At 45.7% G+C, this 19,300-nt stretch overlaps 2 protein-coding genes across 4 annotated transcripts; both read left to right on the plus strand.

Moving 5' to 3' along the window:
- Window positions 1-1,007: 1,007 nt before the first annotated feature.
- Window positions 1,008-5,566, plus strand: LOC123444581 (G-type lectin S-receptor-like serine/threonine-protein kinase B120). 3 transcript variants are annotated; one of them, XM_045121357.1, is made up of 11 exons: window positions 1,008-1,226; window positions 1,320-1,472; window positions 1,560-1,680; window positions 1,764-1,932; window positions 2,027-3,306; window positions 3,422-3,520; window positions 3,616-3,794; window positions 4,216-4,426; window positions 4,516-4,753; window positions 4,845-4,995; window positions 5,090-5,566. In XM_045121357.1, exons 5-11 carry the CDS (start codon window positions 2,046-2,048, stop codon window positions 5,387-5,389), a joined length of 2,439 nt encoding a protein of 812 aa, XP_044977292.1. In that variant the 5' UTR covers window positions 1,008-1,226; window positions 1,320-1,472; window positions 1,560-1,680; window positions 1,764-1,932; window positions 2,027-2,045; the 3' UTR covers window positions 5,390-5,566. The 3 variants fall into 3 exon arrangements, with proteins under 3 accessions (XP_044977292.1, XP_044977293.1, XP_044977294.1); XM_045121358.1 differs by having other exon boundaries at window positions 1,008-1,215; XM_045121359.1 differs by lacking the exons at window positions 1,008-1,226; window positions 1,320-1,472; window positions 1,560-1,680 and having other exon boundaries at window positions 1,687-1,932.
- Window positions 5,567-6,676: 1,110 nt separating this feature from the next.
- On the plus strand, window positions 6,677-7,334 carry LOC123444583. The gene is made up of 2 exons (XM_045121360.1): window positions 6,677-6,819; window positions 6,947-7,334. Exons 1-2 carry the CDS (start codon window positions 6,705-6,707, stop codon window positions 7,141-7,143), a joined length of 312 nt encoding a protein of 103 aa, XP_044977295.1. The 5' UTR covers window positions 6,677-6,704; the 3' UTR covers window positions 7,144-7,334.
- Window positions 7,335-19,300: the final 11,966 nt, after the last annotated feature.

A 19,300-nucleotide genomic window follows, 5' to 3' on the forward strand; every position in this document is an offset into this window, starting at 1 on the left:
AGGTAAACTATCCTAGTGGAGCTCACCGGAGCAACTATCCTATCGCACTCCGCAAAATTGAGCTCACCGGAGTCGAGCTCGTGCGGTAGTAGATGCTCTCCATCGCTCAGCCATCGTCCTCGTCGGAGGAGAGCTCGACGTAGATGCTCTCCTGCGCAGTGGCTTTGCGGCGTCACTCCTCCTACTTGTGGCCGAAGGCGAGCGCCGATGCAACACCCTGCTCATAGAGCATGGTGTCGATCTCCTCTTCCCTCCGACGACGTTGCTGGTCCTCTTCCGCCTCCCGTGCATTCCGCGTGAGCAGCGCAGGCAACAGGCTATCCGCCTCCGCTGAGGGGAGGAAATCCTCCGGTCCAACGACACCCCGGGCAGGTCGCCGCGGCACCGCCGGCCTCCGGCTCCATCATCACCGACGGGAGCTCCTCTTGCTCCCTCTTCGCCGGGGGGGAGAGAGAAGCGCGAGCTCAACGCCTCAGAGGAGCTGCCTGAGAAGAGGTGGCCACGCGCGCGGTCGTACTCCTCTGTCTCGCGACGGAGGAGCGACGACGACAGCGTCATGCCCCACTGCGTGTACCGATGGGCGGCGCGTTTCCTGGCGATGTCAGATCTGACACGACGAGCCCTTTCGGGGTCGTCGTTCCTACGGCCGCCAGAATTGGCCATCAAGGGCGGTGGGATGGAGTGTCTAGGCGGCGAAATGGAGGCGCGCGATGGCGGATGTGAGGCGCCGGCAGTGAGGTTGGGGGGGGGGGGGGTTCGCGGCGGTGGAGGGATAGGGTTTCGATCCGCATCCAGCGGCCGAATCCGTAGAAATAGCGCTCGAGCGGTCGCATTTACGGGCCACTGCAAAAGTTTTACGGACCGGACCGCGTTTGCAGTATCTGCTGTGTCAGAAAAAACAGCTCAAACCCGTATAGTCGCTGAAATTTTACAGTTCGTCGATTATACGAGGTCTCCTCGAGATGTTCCCATCCAAAGAAAAGTCTGAACAGGACCCTATTTTCATGTTGCACAAGTCCATAACCAAGTCCGCCAAAGAAAATTAAGGCTCTCCGGAAGTCCGGATGGGATCTCCAGCCCCTTCCCCTTTCGTCGCCGGCACCGATTTCGCCATGGCCCATGAGGCAATGAGTGGTCAGCGGCGGCTGCGAGTCGATTTTCGCCGCACTTGCTGTCATTTTACCCGGACGCGAAGCTCACTCACCCAACTCCGGAGTAGTCACCTGGTGCACCATTTCTTCTGCAATTAAAAATTGCTGTTAGAGATTCTTGGCTTATTATGTTTGGTTTTCCATAATTTTGTGTGTTGTGTGTGGTAGGGAAAGACGGATCGTGCAAAACTGGAGTCGATGGAAGAGAAAGGAGCTAGATCACGACACCCCTCCCCTCCCCTCCAGTCATCCACTCATTTTCTTCTGGAAGTGCTGGAAGTCCTGTAGACACGCTGTAGATTCGTAAAATATTTGAGCATGGTAATTGCCAACCACGCCCTTGTGATGCAGATTACAAAGTTTCACAATTGTGGAAAATGAATGAAGATTGCCATTTTTGTTGCACAGGCGCAGCTGGTTCATTCTTCTTCTGAAAATATGTTGGAGGTAGGTAAGTCAAGAGTCAGTCCCCGGACAAAACTCACTACCTCAGATGGAGCCGTGGAAAAGATGCCCCTAATTATTTGTGGTCAGTGTGTAGTATCATTATTCTTCTACAGACATAAGAGACGCATCCCAGCATTGACTCAGCCATCTTCCATGTTTTATTAGCAATTGGAAACTTGCTTTCATGGAATCTTCAAAGCTGGCAACCCAGGATGTTCATGGTCTGTGAAGACATTTGCTGGAAAAAAAGTTCATGCCATCTTGCAACGATTACAACAAGTATTCCGCTTACCCTGCTCACCCCTTGATTCATTACTTCGAGAAACTCTCAGAGGTATGGAAATTTGAGATTTGCTTATGTTATGCCCTCCTTTTAGTATAACTCTCTTTCTCTCCGTCTGAACTGTTTTGGTTTGCAATTTGCCCAGTTTATGCTTGGAGAAAGCCATGTTGGTCGAAATAAGCTACTTGAAGAAGTGCACAGTTGTTCTGCTGATTCCATCTGTGTTAGCAATAAGATGTTTCGCAGCTACCACGACAAGAGATAGCATCGCGCTCAATGAATCCATTTCTGATGGGCAGAGCCTTATTTCTAGTAACAGTAAATTTGTGCTTGAATTCTTTAGCCCTGGAGCTTCAAGCCACCGATATATTGGTATATGGTATTACAGTGTTCCAAGAGGAACGGCTGTATGGATAGCTAACAGGAATAACCCAGTACAGGATAAGTCGGGCGTACTTAAGTTTGATGATGTCGGTAATCTGATAGTCCAGAATGGCACAGGCAGCTCGTTTGTAGTTGCTTCTGGTTCTGGGGTGGGATTGAGGGACAGGGAGGCTGCAATACTGGATACTGGCAACTTTGTGCTAAGGAGCATGGCCAACCATTCAAATACCATATGGGAGAGCTTTGACTACCCTACTGATACATGGCTCCCTGGAATGAATATTACACTTGGAAATTTGCTGAAATCATGGAAGACCTATGATGATCCAGCAACGGGAGATTACACTTTTGGTTTTGGACCGAGCATAGTTAATGATTCAGCATCACAATTCGTTATTAACTGGAATCGGAATTCATTTTGGACAAGTGCACCCTGGAATGGTGACACGAATTCTCTCATTCCAGAACTGAAATCTATTGGTATCATCCCTGTTTCATTTCAGTGTGACAACCTTACATGCATGTACACTCCCAACCCTGCTGGCATAATGTCTAAGATTGTTTTGGGTCAAAGTGGTTCACTGAACATAACACAGTTCGATTTGGAAGGCAAATTGTGGACATTGTTATGGAGACAGCCGCCCAGTTGTGACGTGTCTAATTTATGTGGAGTTTATGGTGTATGCAACAACAGTGCGTTATCAGCACCTGTATCAGCACAAGTATCCCTTTGTCAGTGTCCAGAAGGATTTGCACAACAAGACCCATCAAATTCCAGGAAAGGGTGCACCAGACAAACCCCACTGCAGTGTAATGGTGATAGGTTTATTGATATGCTTAATATGACGCTTCCTGACTACAGACAGAAGCTGTCTGTTGTGGAAAAAAGTGAATGTGAATTTGCCTGTATGAAAGATTGCTCTTGTACGGCGTATGCTCATTCGCTACCCGATGGTTGCAGCTTATGGCATGGCAATCTAACAAACTTGCAGGATGGAGTTGAAATTCTTCATCTTCGCATAGCTGCATCAGAATTACATGGTAAAGGACTAGTGCCATTGGGGAGACAGTATGTGAAGATAGGGTTAATTGCAAGAAAACAAAAACATCATTGATAGTATTATTGTGTCAAGTGACAAGCTCTGTTTTTTTGCAGGTCACAAAATGCTTTGGCTAGCGTATGTACTTCCATCAGTTGCATTCCTTGTCTTTTGTCTCATCTCTTATATTTGGATTAGGAGATGGAAAAATAAAGGTATCCATTCTGAGTTGGAAAAAATATTTCATAGTGAAAGAACATGACATGCCCTGGTCTGATAAACACATGACAAGTCCCCTTTTGTGAATCAGGGAAAGGAAAACAGTATGATCACCCCCTGGTCATGGCTTCAGATGTAATAAAACTTTGGGAGAGTGAAGACACAGGCTCTCACTTCATGATGCTTTCCTTTTCACAGATAGAAAATGCCACAGACAACTTCTCAACTGAAAACAAGCTTGGAGAAGGAGGGTTTGGACCTGTGTACAAGGTTAATTATGTTCTGTAGTTTTGTTTGTTAATATGTTTGCTAGAATTTCAAGACAAAAAGGGCGCTAATTGTGATAATTTCGTCTGAAGCATGTAGTCAGCATGTATAGCTTTGTGTTTAGCCAAGTAACAATAGTGAATGTTCTTATCTTATGATTGCAATAAATCAAAAACAGACTAACTGAAAGGGGAAAATGGAGCATATCTTTGCCCAGTCGTCCTGTAAGATGTTCATAGTTACAACATCCTCCACTTGTTAGTCATGTGTCGCAAATACGTTGTGTTGTTTGATCAAGCAGTTCGGCAAATTCAGTATAATTAAGCCATCAGCTCAATATCATGGATATGGTAGGAGCTGAATCTGTTTCTAATATATGACTGTACTAATGTCTGACTGCTGAAAATTTGACACAATGCTCCAGGGCAACTTACCAAATGGACAAGATGTTGCTGTTAAGAGGCTTGCAGCGAATTCAGGGCAAGGACTACCAGAGTTTAAGAATGAAATCTTATTAATAGCCAAGCTGCAACACAGCAATTTAGTTGGACTCTTAGGTTGCTGCATTGACGGGGAAGAAATGTTACTAATCTATGAGTATATGCCAAACAAAAGCTTGGATTTCTTCCTATTTGGTATGTTCACTTTGTATATAAATATCCCTACTTCATAGCTATATTTTCCTTCCATGACTTGTTGAACCGATCAAGTCTTATTTTGCAAGAACAATCGAGAAGGGTTTTTTTAGTCTGGGCAATGCGCCTTAACATAATTGAAGGGATTGCACAAGGTCTTATTTATCTCCACAAGCATTCTCGGCTGAGAATTATTCATAGGGACCTGAAGCCAAGCAACATTCTGCTGGATACTGATATGAACCCTAAGATTTCAGATTTTGGAATGGCAAGAATATTTGATCCTAAAGGAGGACTAGCTAACACGAAAAGAGTCGTCGGAACATAGTAAGTACTTCTATTGGTATTTTAAATGTAAAGTGAAGAATCATTATACTGAAAAATGGACATCGAATTTATTAGATTATTGTTCTTTCAGTGGCTACATGGCTCCTGAGTATGCTATGGCAGGCATTTTCTCTGTGAAATCTGATGTATATAGCTACGGGGTATTGCTTCTGGAGATCATCAGTGGACTAAGAAATGCCGCAGCTCGTGGACATGGCAACTCCCTAAACCTCCTTGGTCATGTGGGTCAAAGTTCTAACAAGCTCGAATTGTTCTATAGTTGTCATAACTAGTCCTTTTTAATTCTAATTCGATGTCTACAACTGAACTTTGCAGGCATGGGAGCTGTGGAAAGAAGGCAGATGGCGCGAGCTCATTGATAAATCGTTGCACGGTGCATGTCCTGAGAATATGGTGCTAAGATGCATTCACGTCGGCCTGTTGTGTGTTCAGGAGAATGCTGCTGATCGTCCCTCCATGGCCGAAGTCATTTCCATGATTACCAACGAAAACGCCACCTTACCGGCCCCAAAACAACCTGGCTTCCTCTCCATGTTGCTTCCGACTGAAGCTGATGTCCCTGAAGGAAGTTTCTCTCTGAATGATTTGTCAATTACTGCCCTGGATGGTAGGTAGTAGTACTTTCTCCATTAGATGCGGCCCTCTGCCTGAAGATGCAAGTGTGCTACATTTGCTTCTGAATAGATGTATGCTCATATGAGTATCATGTTGTCCCATGGTATTAACTGGAACTTCTTAAGTGCTTGGTCTCAAGATATTAGTTGTCATTATTATAAGGCAGTAAGTTAAGGAGAAGCTGTGTTTGGTACACCCTCTGCTCCTAAATATAAGACGTTTTGGCAGCCAATCTAAACTGCCAAAACGTCTTTCATTTAGAAACAGAGGTAGTAGTACATGTTTTGGCGTACAAAGAAGAACGTATACCAACCTCGTGTTATACACTACTACGAGGTGGGTATACGTATGGTTGTCTGTAGTGTACAATACGAAGTGGGTATACGTTAACAAAACTGCTCTATAATCTGCATCCAGAAACCACCTGCCCGTTGCTGGCCATGTAGATCAAATCATATGGCCGAACCTCTGGGATGAAAAGTAAATCAAATTCTTCTATTCTGGTCTACGGGAGGTAGATGTGATAACAGTCACAGGTACTCTAGTTATTGCCACTCTTTTGATGCAATTACTTGGTTGTATTTGCTATGTTGAAATACATTGTCTGTCTCTGAAGGAGGAAGAAGATGCAATGTTAGATTTTTATCTAACCGGTCAGGAAAATCAACTAACGCAGTTTTCATTTTCAGGTTGCTCGTACTAACACAGACACAATAAATCAACTTCATCTAGGATACGAGATTCTGTCTCCTCCAGTGCCCAGGCTCCAGCGTACCTGGTAATCCGGACACTGAACTGCATTGACCAGACAGATCGAGACTGATAGACAACAATCCCATTCCCCCATCACTGCTATGGATTCGTTGTTCTTGTTTCTCCACTGTCACTGCGCTACCACCAACATGGAGCAAGACAGTTTCAAACAAACGAAAAGTGAGCAACGTGAGGGTAACATATTAGGGCCGGTCGAAATCACACGGCGATAGAAGGATTTTACAGTACAAAGCAGTTCCATAGGAATCACAGACGGGATTACCCCGGGGCCCGGCCTGTAAATGTTAGGAACGACATGTCCATCCATGCCGTTCTCAGCATAAGCAGTATCGCCCTCGCCCGTACCTCGGACGCCGTCTCCAAGGCCATGGCCGGATTCCCTTCGTCACGCTCTCCATCTTATCGACCTTCAAGTGTCGGGCTCGTTACGCTATAAAACGAGCGAGGGCCAAGCTTTCTCTCCACCACCAAAGCAGAGCCTGACGAGCACCTCTATCCGCTTAGGCTTATCTCCTTCGCGTCGGCAGCATCTGCATCTGCAATGGCCAACCACGGAGCCGCCGCTCTCCTGATCGCGTCCCTGCTCGTGGTGGCGGTCACCCTCGCCGACGCCAGGGTCACCGTGATGCAGCTGCAGCGCGACAGCATTAACGGAGGTACGTCCATGCCAACCAGTCGACATCATCATCCAGTATTCCAGTTGATCTGCATGTGATGTGTAGCAGTGGCGAAATGTGCTGGATTATGACCCTTTGGACGTGCGCCTGTCTGTGCGTTTCGCAGGTTACGCGGCGAATAAGAAGGCGGTGCCGGCGCTGACGTGCAACAAGGTGAGCGCGGTGCAACAAGGCGAGACCTGCTCCTCCCTCGCCGAGGACAGCGGCCTCACCCAGGAGGACTTCCTGGGCTTCAACCCCAACATCAACTGCGCCAGGATCTTCGTCGGCCAGTGGGTCTGCCTCGACGCATCCTCTGCCTAACGGACGATTGCATTTAATGGACTACGCAGCATCGTTAAGTTGCTGCTACTACTTGTATGAATAAAGGAGGCTAAGTCGCTATCCGTACACCTCCACCACTATTCAAGTTAAGTTTGGTATTTCTACTTCCCTCGCAAAAGGATCGAGGTTGTAGTCCGTCACTCTGTCTTTGTACCAGCGTTGGCTCAAAAACTGGCTCGGTAGGTTTGCGCTTGATTAGAGCAACTCTAGCAGTAAAAATTCGATCCGTAAAACGCGTTTGCGGATCGAAAATATGCACGGCCAAACAAAACCCGTATCAACACCTGCATAATTTAAAAAAACACTTTCGCGGGAGAAATTACACAAACATAGTTCATCACATACTACATAGTTCATCACATGATCAACAAACTACAAACATAGTTATACTACATTAAACTAGTAATAGAGGGGTCGGATCTGACGGCGGCAAGGTCGCGGCAAATGGACGGCGCCGTGGAAGAGCCGGACGCTCGATCCTCCTCGCCGGAGCTGCACAGGTCGACGTACTTGGCCGCATGCTCCGCGCGGATGCGGCGCCCCTCCTCAGCCTTCTCGTTGGCGGCGACCGCCTGCTGCCACTGGAGGGCTTCGAGTTCCTCGGCGTGGCGTCGGCGCTCCGCCGCCTCGCGCACGCTCTGCTCGGCGATGGCGGTAGCAACGGCGTCGAAGTCCGCGACGTAGTCCTCGGGCCCGACCACTCCGCGGAGGCCGAGCGGAGCGGGCTCCTCCTTCACCGGAACAAAGGCGAATGGCGCCGGCTCCTCCGGCCCCTCCTCGTCCTCCGACCACCCCCTCTTCACGGGGAGAAAGCTCGCGCCGGAGGACGAGAAAGATCCGACGTAGGAAGATCTCGCGGAGGAGAAGGACGCGCTACGGCGGTCGTACTCCTCCGTCTCGCGGCGGTTCAAGCTCGCCGGCGGCGACATCCCGCGGTTGGTCCACCTCCGGGCGCCGCGCTTCCTCGCGCCGTCCGCCCGAACGCGCCGCTTGCGCCCCGGGTCCCTCTCACGGCCGGATCTGCTGCCGGAGCCGCATCCGGAGCTCCACATTCGGCCCCACATGGCGGCTGGAGGCGGGACGGGCGGTCGCCGGCGGCGAGAAATGTGGAGAGGGGAAAGGGGAATCGGGTGGCTCGCGGCGGCGGGCGGATAGGGTTTGGACCCGCAAAATGGTTGCGGAACTGCAGTTATACTGCTCGGGGCGTGCGGTTTGCGGGCTGCGGCAAAAAGTTTTACGGACCGGGCGAGTATACGTGTTCTGTTCTGATCGAAAAATTGGGCCGAGCCTGCATACTCGTCCGAATTTTTACAGGCCAGACGTTTTGTGGGGTTTGCTAGAGTTGCTCTTACAATTTACCAGTGCGTTTACCTCGTGTATCTCTTTCCCTGGTTGTTCTTACGCAGCATGCACATACACTCTGCCACCGTGTTACTTGGTGTGTGGCTCTCCGTAAATTTTGGTCCGTGTGTCATGGATGATGTTGCAGTCTCCGAAGCGTACCATGGTTGCACCTAAGAGCATCTCTAGTTCTTGTTTTTCTAGAGAGAAGGTATGGCGCTTAACTTTATAAATAAAGTCAAAACGACGAGTCATCCCACAAACGGCATAGTATAAGTTAGGTCAACGGCATCCCAGCCAAGTGCAGCTCGGGCGAATATCCACTGACTTAGCGACATTGCTGTAACAGGGCTGTCATTTTGAAAAGACAATCACCCGGATGGTTAGGAAAAAACATCCCAGCCAAGTGTAAAATCACCATTCCTAGTCGTCAGAAGCACCAAACGAACGCAACGAAAGCAAGCCAAAAAACACGAACATACTGACCTGAAAAATTCAAGAAATAAGCAAAGAGATCAAGAAAATTTATTGAGTTCCGGTTAAGGTTCAGCCACGGTCAAACGCAATTCCAGATTAGAGAGTGAGTTCTCAATTAAATATTCTCAAATGCAAACCAATCTATGGTTGGATGGTTAGAGAAACTGTGGTATATGAACGTTTGTGTCTGTACTGCATTAATATATTCTTAATTAAATATAATGTGTTCTGTGTTTTCGTTCTCTCCACAAAGAGAACAACCACCAAACCTTCACCACCTGCCAAAGAAATATTTTGATCTTAAGAGAGATTTGTGCCCGCCAAATCGCTTTGAAATGAAAACTACACCGTCTGTGCACCAGCTTCAGATAGAGAGATCTAACCGGAAACCTTCTCAAGGACAAATGAGGCCAAACAAGCTGATTCAGAGTCTTCGAGAGCATGGGAAAAAGAGCAATGAGGTCCTGCGAGTTTCCAACTCTACAAGGGACAAAACCCGACTCAACCCGGGTCCCAGCTATTGGCAGCCAACTTCGAAATGGGGCAAAATTGACAAAATTGGCCCAGGAAGAAACAATTTCACAAACTGAACCGCGGTTGGAAAAAATTCACTCTGCCGACCCTTTTGTGTGGTGTCCGATAGCAAGGCGCCACACCACATTGTATGACGCCTCGCCACACCCCCGGCCACACCCCTGGCCATGCCGGCGTCCGACCCCACCCCCGAGCAGTGTGGCGCCTAAGCCGGAGGCGTTGCACTTGCAATGTGTGGCGCCGAGCCCTTAGACGCCACACAGTTGAGATATCCACCCGCGGACCGGCCCTCCCCTCACCCCCACTTCCACTCGTTCTTCTTCTTTCATAGGCCCGCGATGGCCGCCTCTTCTCCTCCTCGCAATCATCTCCTCAAAATACGCCAAATCCGTGGATTTCTTGCGTGGATTTATACCCCAAATCGTTCTATAAGGTAATCTTCTCCGTTTCCCATCTTTCTATCCAAAAAATATTGCACATTTTTCAGATTTGTATAAGTTAGGATGAGAGCCATGTTTTGCTTGGATTCGAAATTTATATGAGAAGTTAGGTGTGATTTAGGATTCCTAGATGAATAGATGAGTATTTAGGATTCCTAGATTAGTAGATGAGTATTTAGGATTCGTAGATGAGTATTTAGGATTCATAATTTGTAATATTTGTTGATTTGTTAATTGCTAGACGAGTATTCAAATTGTTAGACGAGTATTTCTATATGAGTAGATGATTATTGAAATGAGTATTCCTATATGATTTGTTCATTTGTGGAACCATTTTGTGGAACATATGTATGATTGTTTAGATGAATATATATTAGATGATTATTTTCTTGTAATATATAGGATGGTGTGGCTTTCGAATGATTCCTATGACGTTGAACACCAGGCCTACTTGATGTCAGAGAAGGGGATGGTAACTACAACATACTATTATCTTCAAATATATTGTATTTATTCAAAAAGATCAAATCGTAATCAAATCACTTCTATGTTTGTAGAAGCTTATGCCCTTGAAGATTTGGGCTCACGGGGCATCGACTGTCATGTCGTACGATGAGCGGTACACACCATACACCGAGATGACAGGACTCCTTCCATTCATTCAGCTTGTGAGCCGGTCAACGCCCAACCCGAACGATGCGACAATCACTGCACGTAATGATCGGTGGAGGACGGAGACCCATAGTTTTTACCTCTAGACCGAAGAGATGACTGTGCCTCTTCAAGATGTTTACATGATCACCGCACTTCATCGAGGGGAAGCCTCTTTGTATGAACATCGATTTTGAGGGATGGCAGCAACAAATGGAGGCCCTTATTGGTATGTCACCTCTAGAGCTGGAAGCAGCCGACGGAGGGAAGAAAGATAGAGTCCCGATCGGTGCTCCTTTCACTTGGATTGCAGCCAACTTTGTGAATTGTCCTGAGGACGCCAATGAAGATGTGATCCAGACTTATGCTCGCGTGTACATGTGATATGTTATCTCAAGGACTATCTTTGCCGATTGCAGTGGCAAGAATACTCAATGGATGTGGGTGAAGGCGTTGACAGATTTCGACCACAAGTTCAGCTGGGGGTCGGCCGCATTGACCTACTTGTACCGACAGGTAATAAATTGGTCACAGTAAGTTTTTGTTTGTCTTATACTTTTGCCCTTAACTGATCCATGTTTGGCTTTACTTGTAGTTGGACGAAGCTTGTCGTAGGTCCACAAGAGACGACGGAATTTGGTGGTTGTATGCTCCTACTTTCGGTATGGAGTTGGGAACGCCTTTATGTTGGACGCCCTAGAGAGGTAACATTCAAGGCCTTGGATGACCACGACAACCATGTACGGCTTCCCACCTGGGCTTACAAGTGGGACGTGGTATCAGAGGTGACGAGCGATGTGAATATCTTGTACAAGCAATGTGGAGCGAGCTAATAATGAGGTATGTAAAATGCAGGTTGGATATGAGGAGGCAACAAAAGATCAAGGATTGGAATAAGCATCATAAGAAGTACGTCACCATGTTTGAGCTTATTGTGGAGGTAGCTAGGAGTACGCGAGGAACCCAGCTCCGCGAGCATTGTCCACTTGTGTTCAACAATTATGTCAGATGGTTTCAGGAGAATATTCGAGTGGAGATTTGTCCGCCGGCTTTTCACGAGGACATATTGGAAGATCCCACTTCATTCGATGAACTTGCCCATGTCGAATACAACAAGCTAATTCTGGAAGGGTACCAAACGCCTTTTGCTCCAGTGCTAAACATTTTGGTAAGTGTGCTCTCCTATGCTATCTATGAACATTACTACATATATTTGCTTGCCTTACATGTCATTTCGTGTCATCATAGTGCAAAGAGATCAAAAAACAAGAGACGCAACACACAGAGGAAAAAAAAGGAATCTGCACTTCGACTTTTCATCAAGGTGCTTTGTCATATTCCACAATTTGCTGATTAGTGCAACATTTGCTACATTCTATATCTCATTCATCTTCAATCTTACAGAAACATGGCCAGAAGTTGCGTCGCTTATCCAACATTTTAGGTTTCCGTGACCCCGAATATTCAGAATCATCGAGATCCGGTTCATCCCATAGGAATACTCTAGATGATTCGTATACATCGGGAGCTCGTATGGACGATGGTGGCATTACCTCAGCAGCTCATTTAGAGGATGATGTGGTCTCTCCAGAGGTATGCCATACCCATTATAGAGAAAAAAAGGGAGAATCTGCACTTTCAACTCTTCAGACCACGCTTCATGATGATGATACCATTTTTATATTGAAGGTTCAGGATGACATGTCATTGTAGGATTTCCAACGCTCCGCTTACTTGTCGAAGCCTAGGAGGGGAATAAAGTGGTACACATCGGAGGACTATGCGAACAAAGGAAAGAAGCTGGTTTTTGAGGGCTGGCGTATGACAGAAGATGTGACAAGGATGAGAGGTATGGATGATGCCGATGAGTTGGAGGAACCACTGCCGGTTGTGAGGACGAAGCTACCTACTAAGAGGGGACGAGGTCACAAGACGCAGGAACGGAGCAGTAGTGTTGTCGGTGACTTAAGTTGTTGAACAAGTAGCAATGTCTTAAATTATTGTCTTTGGTTTAACTCGTTGTTGAACTCGTAGTACAATGAAATCAAGCTTTTCGTTCAATTAGAAGTTATGTTGAGCTTACTATTTGTTTATGAAGTTATTTCCTAGCAATCTGCAGGAAAGTTATGTTTTGAGGAGTTTATCACAACATAGCACATCATAATTTATCACATCATATCACATCATAATTTATCCCAACATAGCAAACCATAATTTATCCCAACAACACATAGAGGAGTTTCATAATGGTTGTTTAAAGTTCATGGGACGACAATTTTCAAATAGCAAAGCGCATAAGTTGACAAGCTTAAAAAACACAATAGGTTCAAAGATGAAAGAGCACATGACGAAAAGAAGCATCATGCTCTATTGTGTCGAGCAAGGCCCCTTTCCCTTTTTCTTATTCCTCTCTTCTTCCTCTTCCTCTTCCCTTTTGCGCATTTTTGAAGCCTCTTTCATCACCCTCTTCGTGAAACGTTGATGCTCCCACTCTCTCCTTGCTGCATTCTCCGTGGAAACCTTTTTCCAGTTTGCTACAAAATCCCTTTGACGTTTCTCCATCATCTTCTTGTGCTCCTCCTGTATCCCCCTAAGGTAGTTGCTATGTTGAATGTCCAATTTCATATCATCCTTCCACTTCGCTTGCCTCACCTCTTCCTTCTCCCTCCCCGCTTTGGTTGCATCCTACTCTCTCGACTTCTTTGCAGCCCTCTCCCACAACTCGTGCTCCTTACCGACTGCATCCTTGTCCTCCACCCACTCCATTGTTGCCTTGTTGGGTTGAGACACCGCCATACCTACGAAAAAATAGCAACATAACAGTTAGTAAAGCAACGATAGTACATGGTTAACATAGAAGGGAGCATTAAAAACAACATGAAAAAGTTGAGTCCATGGTGTAAAATACGAAAATGGTCTTCGTATGTATCCACGCATACCAATCCTAGTAAGTCCACGAGCTCTCCCACCCCTACCTCTATCACCACCATGCACTATCCCATGAGAACGTCCTCTAGTAAGTCTAAGTCGGCTAGGAACATGTTGGCTAGGAACTTCTTGGCTAGGAACATGTTGACTACTATTTGCTTGGCTAGGACGTTGTTGACTACTACTTGGTTGGCTTGACCTTGAATTATTTTTTTGGACTTCTCCTTCCAGTTGGTACACTTTCTTGTGTTGTGCCCTCTTCCACCAAACTCTCCACAATGTGATATCTCACTAGGCTCTTGGAATTGGTTGTTCCCCATTTCTTAGCCACCACCATGGCTTTGTCTTTCGTCTTCCCATGTTTGTCCCAGTGAGAAGTTGGCCTAACTCCAAACAATATGCCTTAGCCTCTGTCAACAACGGATTCATCCGCAAGACTAAGATCCTTGAACAATGGTGTCCGGTGATCCCGCCCTAATACCTTCGTGAAAGCTTCAACCTCCTTTGATGTGAGCCCTTCCTCATCAACTTCTTCATGGAGACCGTCATCGTCCGACTCCGATGCATGGCCACGTGAGTACGGAATGGAATGGTCCATTGTATCTTGCAAATAATATTTGTCCAAATCACCAAGGCTATTGTATTGAGAACAAGATCATCATTCTCATCATCATGCTCATTATTCTCCTCTTCCAATGGTTCATGTTGGATCTTCGAATTCTGGTTCAATGTTGGCCTCGATTGTTGGGTCAAACAGGTTTAATGTTGGCCTCTTTGTTGATGCGTGGAGGACTACCATCAACAATTGGAGAGGCAACCCGGTTCAAATCCAAGTGCAAGTTAGCATCAACTTTTTTATGGCAAATAACTCTAGAGCCATTTCTAGTGATTCAGCCACCGTCTCCTTGTATGCAAGACAACGTTGCTCGGAGTTGACACACATGGTCTTCCAACAAATGTGAATTCCAAATCCCACATTATGCCTACCATCAAACTCAACAACATAACTTGGGTCCATCCAATTCAAATCCTTTCAGACTTGTTCCAACAACTCGGCATAGCTAGGACAACACTCAAACACTATGTCAAGCTCACCCGGGTCCGGATCAATATTGCCTTTTAAAAAGGCATCCTTGTCCACGTGATGAACATAAACCCATGTTATTCCCATCCCTAAACAACACAACATACAAAATTTTGTATAAGCAATCATCGAGATACTATAAAATCTGCATAATCATAAGAACCCTAATCCTAACATCCAAACAACCCTAATCCTAACCCCATCATACCCCTAACCCCAACACAACCCTCAATATTACATATAAAAAACCCTAATACTAACATACAAACAAGTGCAACAAAATCATACACATCCTAAATTTCATGAAGAACTAGGGTTTGCTCAAATTTGCAAAAAAGTGAGCAAATGAGATATTTTTTTGGATGAGAGAGAGGGGATGGGGGAGATTACCTTAAGGAAGGGATTTTGGTCAAAATCCCCGAAGCAAACCTTTGGATCTGCTTGATTTGGAGAGGGATTTGAGGAAGGGGGAGAGGGGAATTCGAGGGGGTCCTCTCTCTACTCTAATTGATGGAGGTGAATGAGGAGGGGGTGGGGGGAGGACGGCCCGCGGGTCTGATAAGTGGTCGTGTGGTGCCTAAGGGCTCGACGCCACACATCGCAAGTGCAACACCCTCCAGCTTAGGCGCCACATTGCTTGGGGTGGGGTCGGACAGCCACAGGATGCCAGCATGGCCAGGGGTGTGGCGCCTTTGTCTAAGGCGTCACACAGTGTAGTGTGGCGCATGACTATTGGGCGCCGCACAAAAGGGTGAGCGGAGTGATTTTTTTAGGCAGTCCAGTTTGTGAAATTGTTTCATCCAGGGGTCAATTTTGTCAAATTTGCCTCGAAATGGACATGGGCCGGTTGATAACGTACGAAAAGAAAATGGATTAGCAGTAGGCTGGGCGTCGCCGGAGGTGGCCCGAGTCACCGGAACGACCGCCGACGCCGGTGATACGTCTCAAACGTATCTATAATTTTTGATGGTTTCACGCTGTTATCTTGTCTTCTTTGGTTGTTTTATGTACCTTTTATATCTTTTTTGGGACTAACTTATTAATTCAGTGCCAAGTGCCAGTTCCTTTTTTTTCCGTGTTTTTGACTCTTTTCAGATCTGATTTTGGAACGGAGTCCAAACGGAAGAAAAACCCCGAAATGATTTTTTCCCGAACGGAAGAAGACGAGGGGGCTTTTGGGCCAAGCCAGGTGGGCTCCAGGGAGCCCACAAGCCCCCACTCCGCCACTAGGGGGGGAGGCGGCGGTGGGCAGGCTTGAAGCCTCCCTGGCCGCCCCCTGACCTAGGTCTTTGGCCTATAAATTCCCATATATTCCGCAAAAAATCAGGGGAGCCTCGAAAATACTTTTCCGCCGCCGCAAACTTCCGTTTCCGCGAGATCTCATCTGCAGACCCTTCCCGGCGCCCTGCCGGAGGGGACTTTGGAGTTGGAGGGCTTCTTCATCATCATCATCGCCCCTCTAATGACTCGTGAGTAGTTCACTTTAGACCTACGAGTCCGTAGTTAGTAGCTAGATGGCTTCTTCTCTCTCTTGGATCTTCAATACAAAGTTCTCCATGATCTTCATGGAGATCTATCCGATGTAATCTTCTTTGGCGGTGTGTTTGTCGAGATCCGATGAATTGTGGATTTGTGATCAGATTATCTATGATATATATTTGAGTCTTTGCTGATTTCTTATATCCATGATTTAATATCCTTGTAAGTCTCTCCGAGTCTTGGGTTTTGTTTGGACAACTAGATCTATGATTCTTGCAATGGGAGAAGTGCTTGGTTTTGGGTTCTACCATGTGGCGACCTTTCCCAGTGACAGTGGGGGCAGCAAGGCACACATCAAGTAGTTGCCATCAAGGGTAAAAAGATGGGGTTTTTATCATTGGTTTGAGATTATCCTTCTACATCATGTCATCTTGCTTAAGGCGTTACTCTATTCTTATGGACTTAATACACTAGATGCATGCTGGATAGCGGTCGACGTGTGGAGTAATAGTAGTAGATGCAGAAAGTATCGGTCTACTTGTTTTGGACGTGATGCCTATAGATATAATCATTGCATAGATATCGTCACGACTTTACGCGGTTCTTTCAATTGCTCGACAGTAATTTGTTTACCCACCGTATACTTGCTTTCATGAGAGAAGCCACTAGTAAACACTACGACCCCCGGGTCTATTCACATCCATCGTTTACATCTCTGCTTTTACTTTGCTTTGTTACTTTGTTGCTTTCAATTCTCACTTGGCAAACAGTCTATAAGGGATTGACAACCCCTTCATAGCGTTGGGAGCAAGCTTTTGTGTTTGTGCGGGATCTTGAGATACTCCTCCGCCGGATTGATACCTTGGTTCTCAAACTAAGGGAAATACTTACCACCGCTGTGCTACATCACCCTTTCCGCTTCGAGGGAACACTAACGCAAGGCTCCAAGGCCACGGGGGAAATCCTTTGCATACTTGCCTAGGAAGTCTCTTAAGGCGTAGCCGCAGCTGAAGGATTCCTGGTGCCGCCGACACGACTATTTCTAGCGCCGTTGCAAGGGATACACATCAAACATTAGAAGTATTTCTGGCACCGTTGCCGGGGAGGAGAAATCAAGATCTATCCAAGTAGGTCTCACAAACTCATATTTTGCATTTACTTTTGTTGCCAGTTGCCTCTCGTTTTCCTCTCCCCCACTTCACATTTGCCGTTTTCATTTGCCTTTCTCCTTTGCCTTTTTCGTTCGCCCTTTTCTCTCGCTTGCTTTCTGTTCGCTTGTGTGCCATGTGCCTTCAATATGCTTGCATCTTCGCTTGCTGAAAATCTAGTGATATGGTCCTCATCCACTAGCTAATCTCTTTAAGAGACCCACTTGTGTGGAACGAATTGCTAGTGAGTTGAGTACACTTGACTATCTTTATGGAGTTTTGCTTGAGATGCGTGAATCTGAAAATCGTGATGAAGAAACTTATGAAGTGATTCACGAGGGCTCCTTGGATGAAAAGCATGATTGCAATGGTTTCACTATAAATTCTATTACTGATAATCATGCTAAAAATATGCAAAACCCTAAGCTTGGGGATGCTAGGTTTTCTATGACCACTACTTGTTGCAATAATCATGATTGGGGTGATGATCTTTCTTATGATCTTGAAAATTTGTTTAACCTCATCATGAATATGATATTTGCAATAATATTGAAAGTGGGTTTGGAGAAGTCATGACTTTTGATGATAATCCCACTATTTTTGAAGAGCGTCAACTTTGCATGCATGTGGATCATGAAAAGAATATCCTTTGTGATAGTTACATTGTTGAATTCGAATATGATCCCACATGTAATTGCTATGGGAAAGGAAAATATTGTGGTAGAAACTTTCATGTTACCAAATTACCTCTCGTTATGTTGAGATTGCTCTTGTCTCTTTCTTCTTCCTTGCATATGGCAGCTATTGGTTGTCTTGACAATTTGTTTTCCTATAAAATGCCTATGCATAGGAAGTATGTTAGACTTAGACGTGATTTTCACATGCTTTAGGATGCTCTCATTGTTCTTCAATTCTTGTCTTTTGTGAGAGCATCATCAATGCCTAGCTAAGGGCGTTAAACAAAAGCGCTTGTTGGGAGGCAACCCAACGAATCTATCCTTTTTCTTTCTGTTTTGTGTTTTCCACACTTTCATAATTCTGTTTTGATTGTGTTTTTTGTGTTTATTTTTGCGTTTGTGCCAAGCAAAACCGTTATGATTAGTCTTGGGGATGATCGTTTGGTCATGCTGGAAAAGACAGAAACTTTCTTCTCATGAAAAGAATTTGCATTTTTTTTCTGTAAGAGCTTTTGAGTTGATTCTTTTTGCTGCTGATTTCTACGCAAATTCTTCAGACTTTCGTAATTTTTTAGAATTGTTGAAGGACCAGAGGTATAAGAAATATACAGATTGCTACAGACTGGTCTGCTGTTAACAAATTCTGTTTTTGTTGTGTTGGTTGCTTATTTTGATGAAACTAGGGATTGTATTGGGGGGTATTAGCCTTGGAAGATTGAAAGTACAGTAACCCAACATCAGCACAAGTAGAATTTAAGTTTGCTACAGTACCTAAGGAAGTGGTGGTTTGCTTTCTTGTACTAATGTATGCCCTCAAGCTTTGCTTTGTGTTATTCCTGCATGTTTAAATTAATATGCTTGTGATTGTATAGTAATGTGATGTATGTGACTCTGACAAACCCTTGCTCGCATTTTCTTCGATGACGGCACCACGCGTGAGTCTGAGCTGCTTTCGGCCGTCCGGGGTGGATGCCGACTTTATATTTCTCTCTTGTCAGCAGCTAGCTCGTGTTCTGAGCTGCTTTTCGGCCGTCACGGGCAGTTGTTGAGTTTCTTTCCGTGGCAGTGACCCTATGCTCTGAGCTATTCTTCGGCCGTCTTAGGGAACTTCTACATTCTTCTTATCAACACCGCCTCATGCTCTGTGCTGCTTTCGAGCCGTCTTGAGTTGGGGTTGAGTTATTCCCAGATCTGTGTTGTAAAGACCGTTCTGGTGGCTACCGATTTATTTGCCGGTTTTATGCGAGGGTTCCGAGGGTCTAATTTAAAGTCGGAACTGGTACAGTAATAAGTTGTCATTTACATCTTGTCTTATTAATGACTCATAATATAGAGATAGGTTGTGGTGTTTCTACCGTTGCTATTTCATGCATATTT

This window comes from Hordeum vulgare, chromosome 3H (genome assembly GCF_904849725.1).
Source record: "Hordeum vulgare subsp. vulgare chromosome 3H, MorexV3_pseudomolecules_assembly, whole genome shotgun sequence".
NCBI classification, from domain to species: Eukaryota; Viridiplantae; Streptophyta; class Magnoliopsida; order Poales; family Poaceae; genus Hordeum; species Hordeum vulgare.

Bases quoted from the DNA above. Each gene is read 5' to 3' on its own strand.
- LOC123444581 (XM_045121357.1), top strand. From the start codon at position 2,046: ATGTTGGTCGAAATAAGCTACTTGAAGAAGTGCACAGTTGTTCTGCTG. The intron at 3,521-3,615 runs GTATCCATTCTG...TTTGTGAATCAG, and splicing joins TAGGAGATGGAAAAATAAAG to GGAAAGGAAAACAGTATGAT. The intron at 4,754-4,844 runs GTAAGTACTTCT...TTGTTCTTTCAG, and splicing joins AAAAGAGTCGTCGGAACATA to TGGCTACATGGCTCCTGAGT.
- LOC123444583 (XM_045121360.1), top strand. From the start codon at position 6,705: ATGGCCAACCACGGAGCCGCCGCTCTCCTGATCGCGTCCCTGCTCGTG. The intron at 6,820-6,946 runs GTACGTCCATGC...TGCGTTTCGCAG, and splicing joins GCGCGACAGCATTAACGGAG to GTTACGCGGCGAATAAGAAG.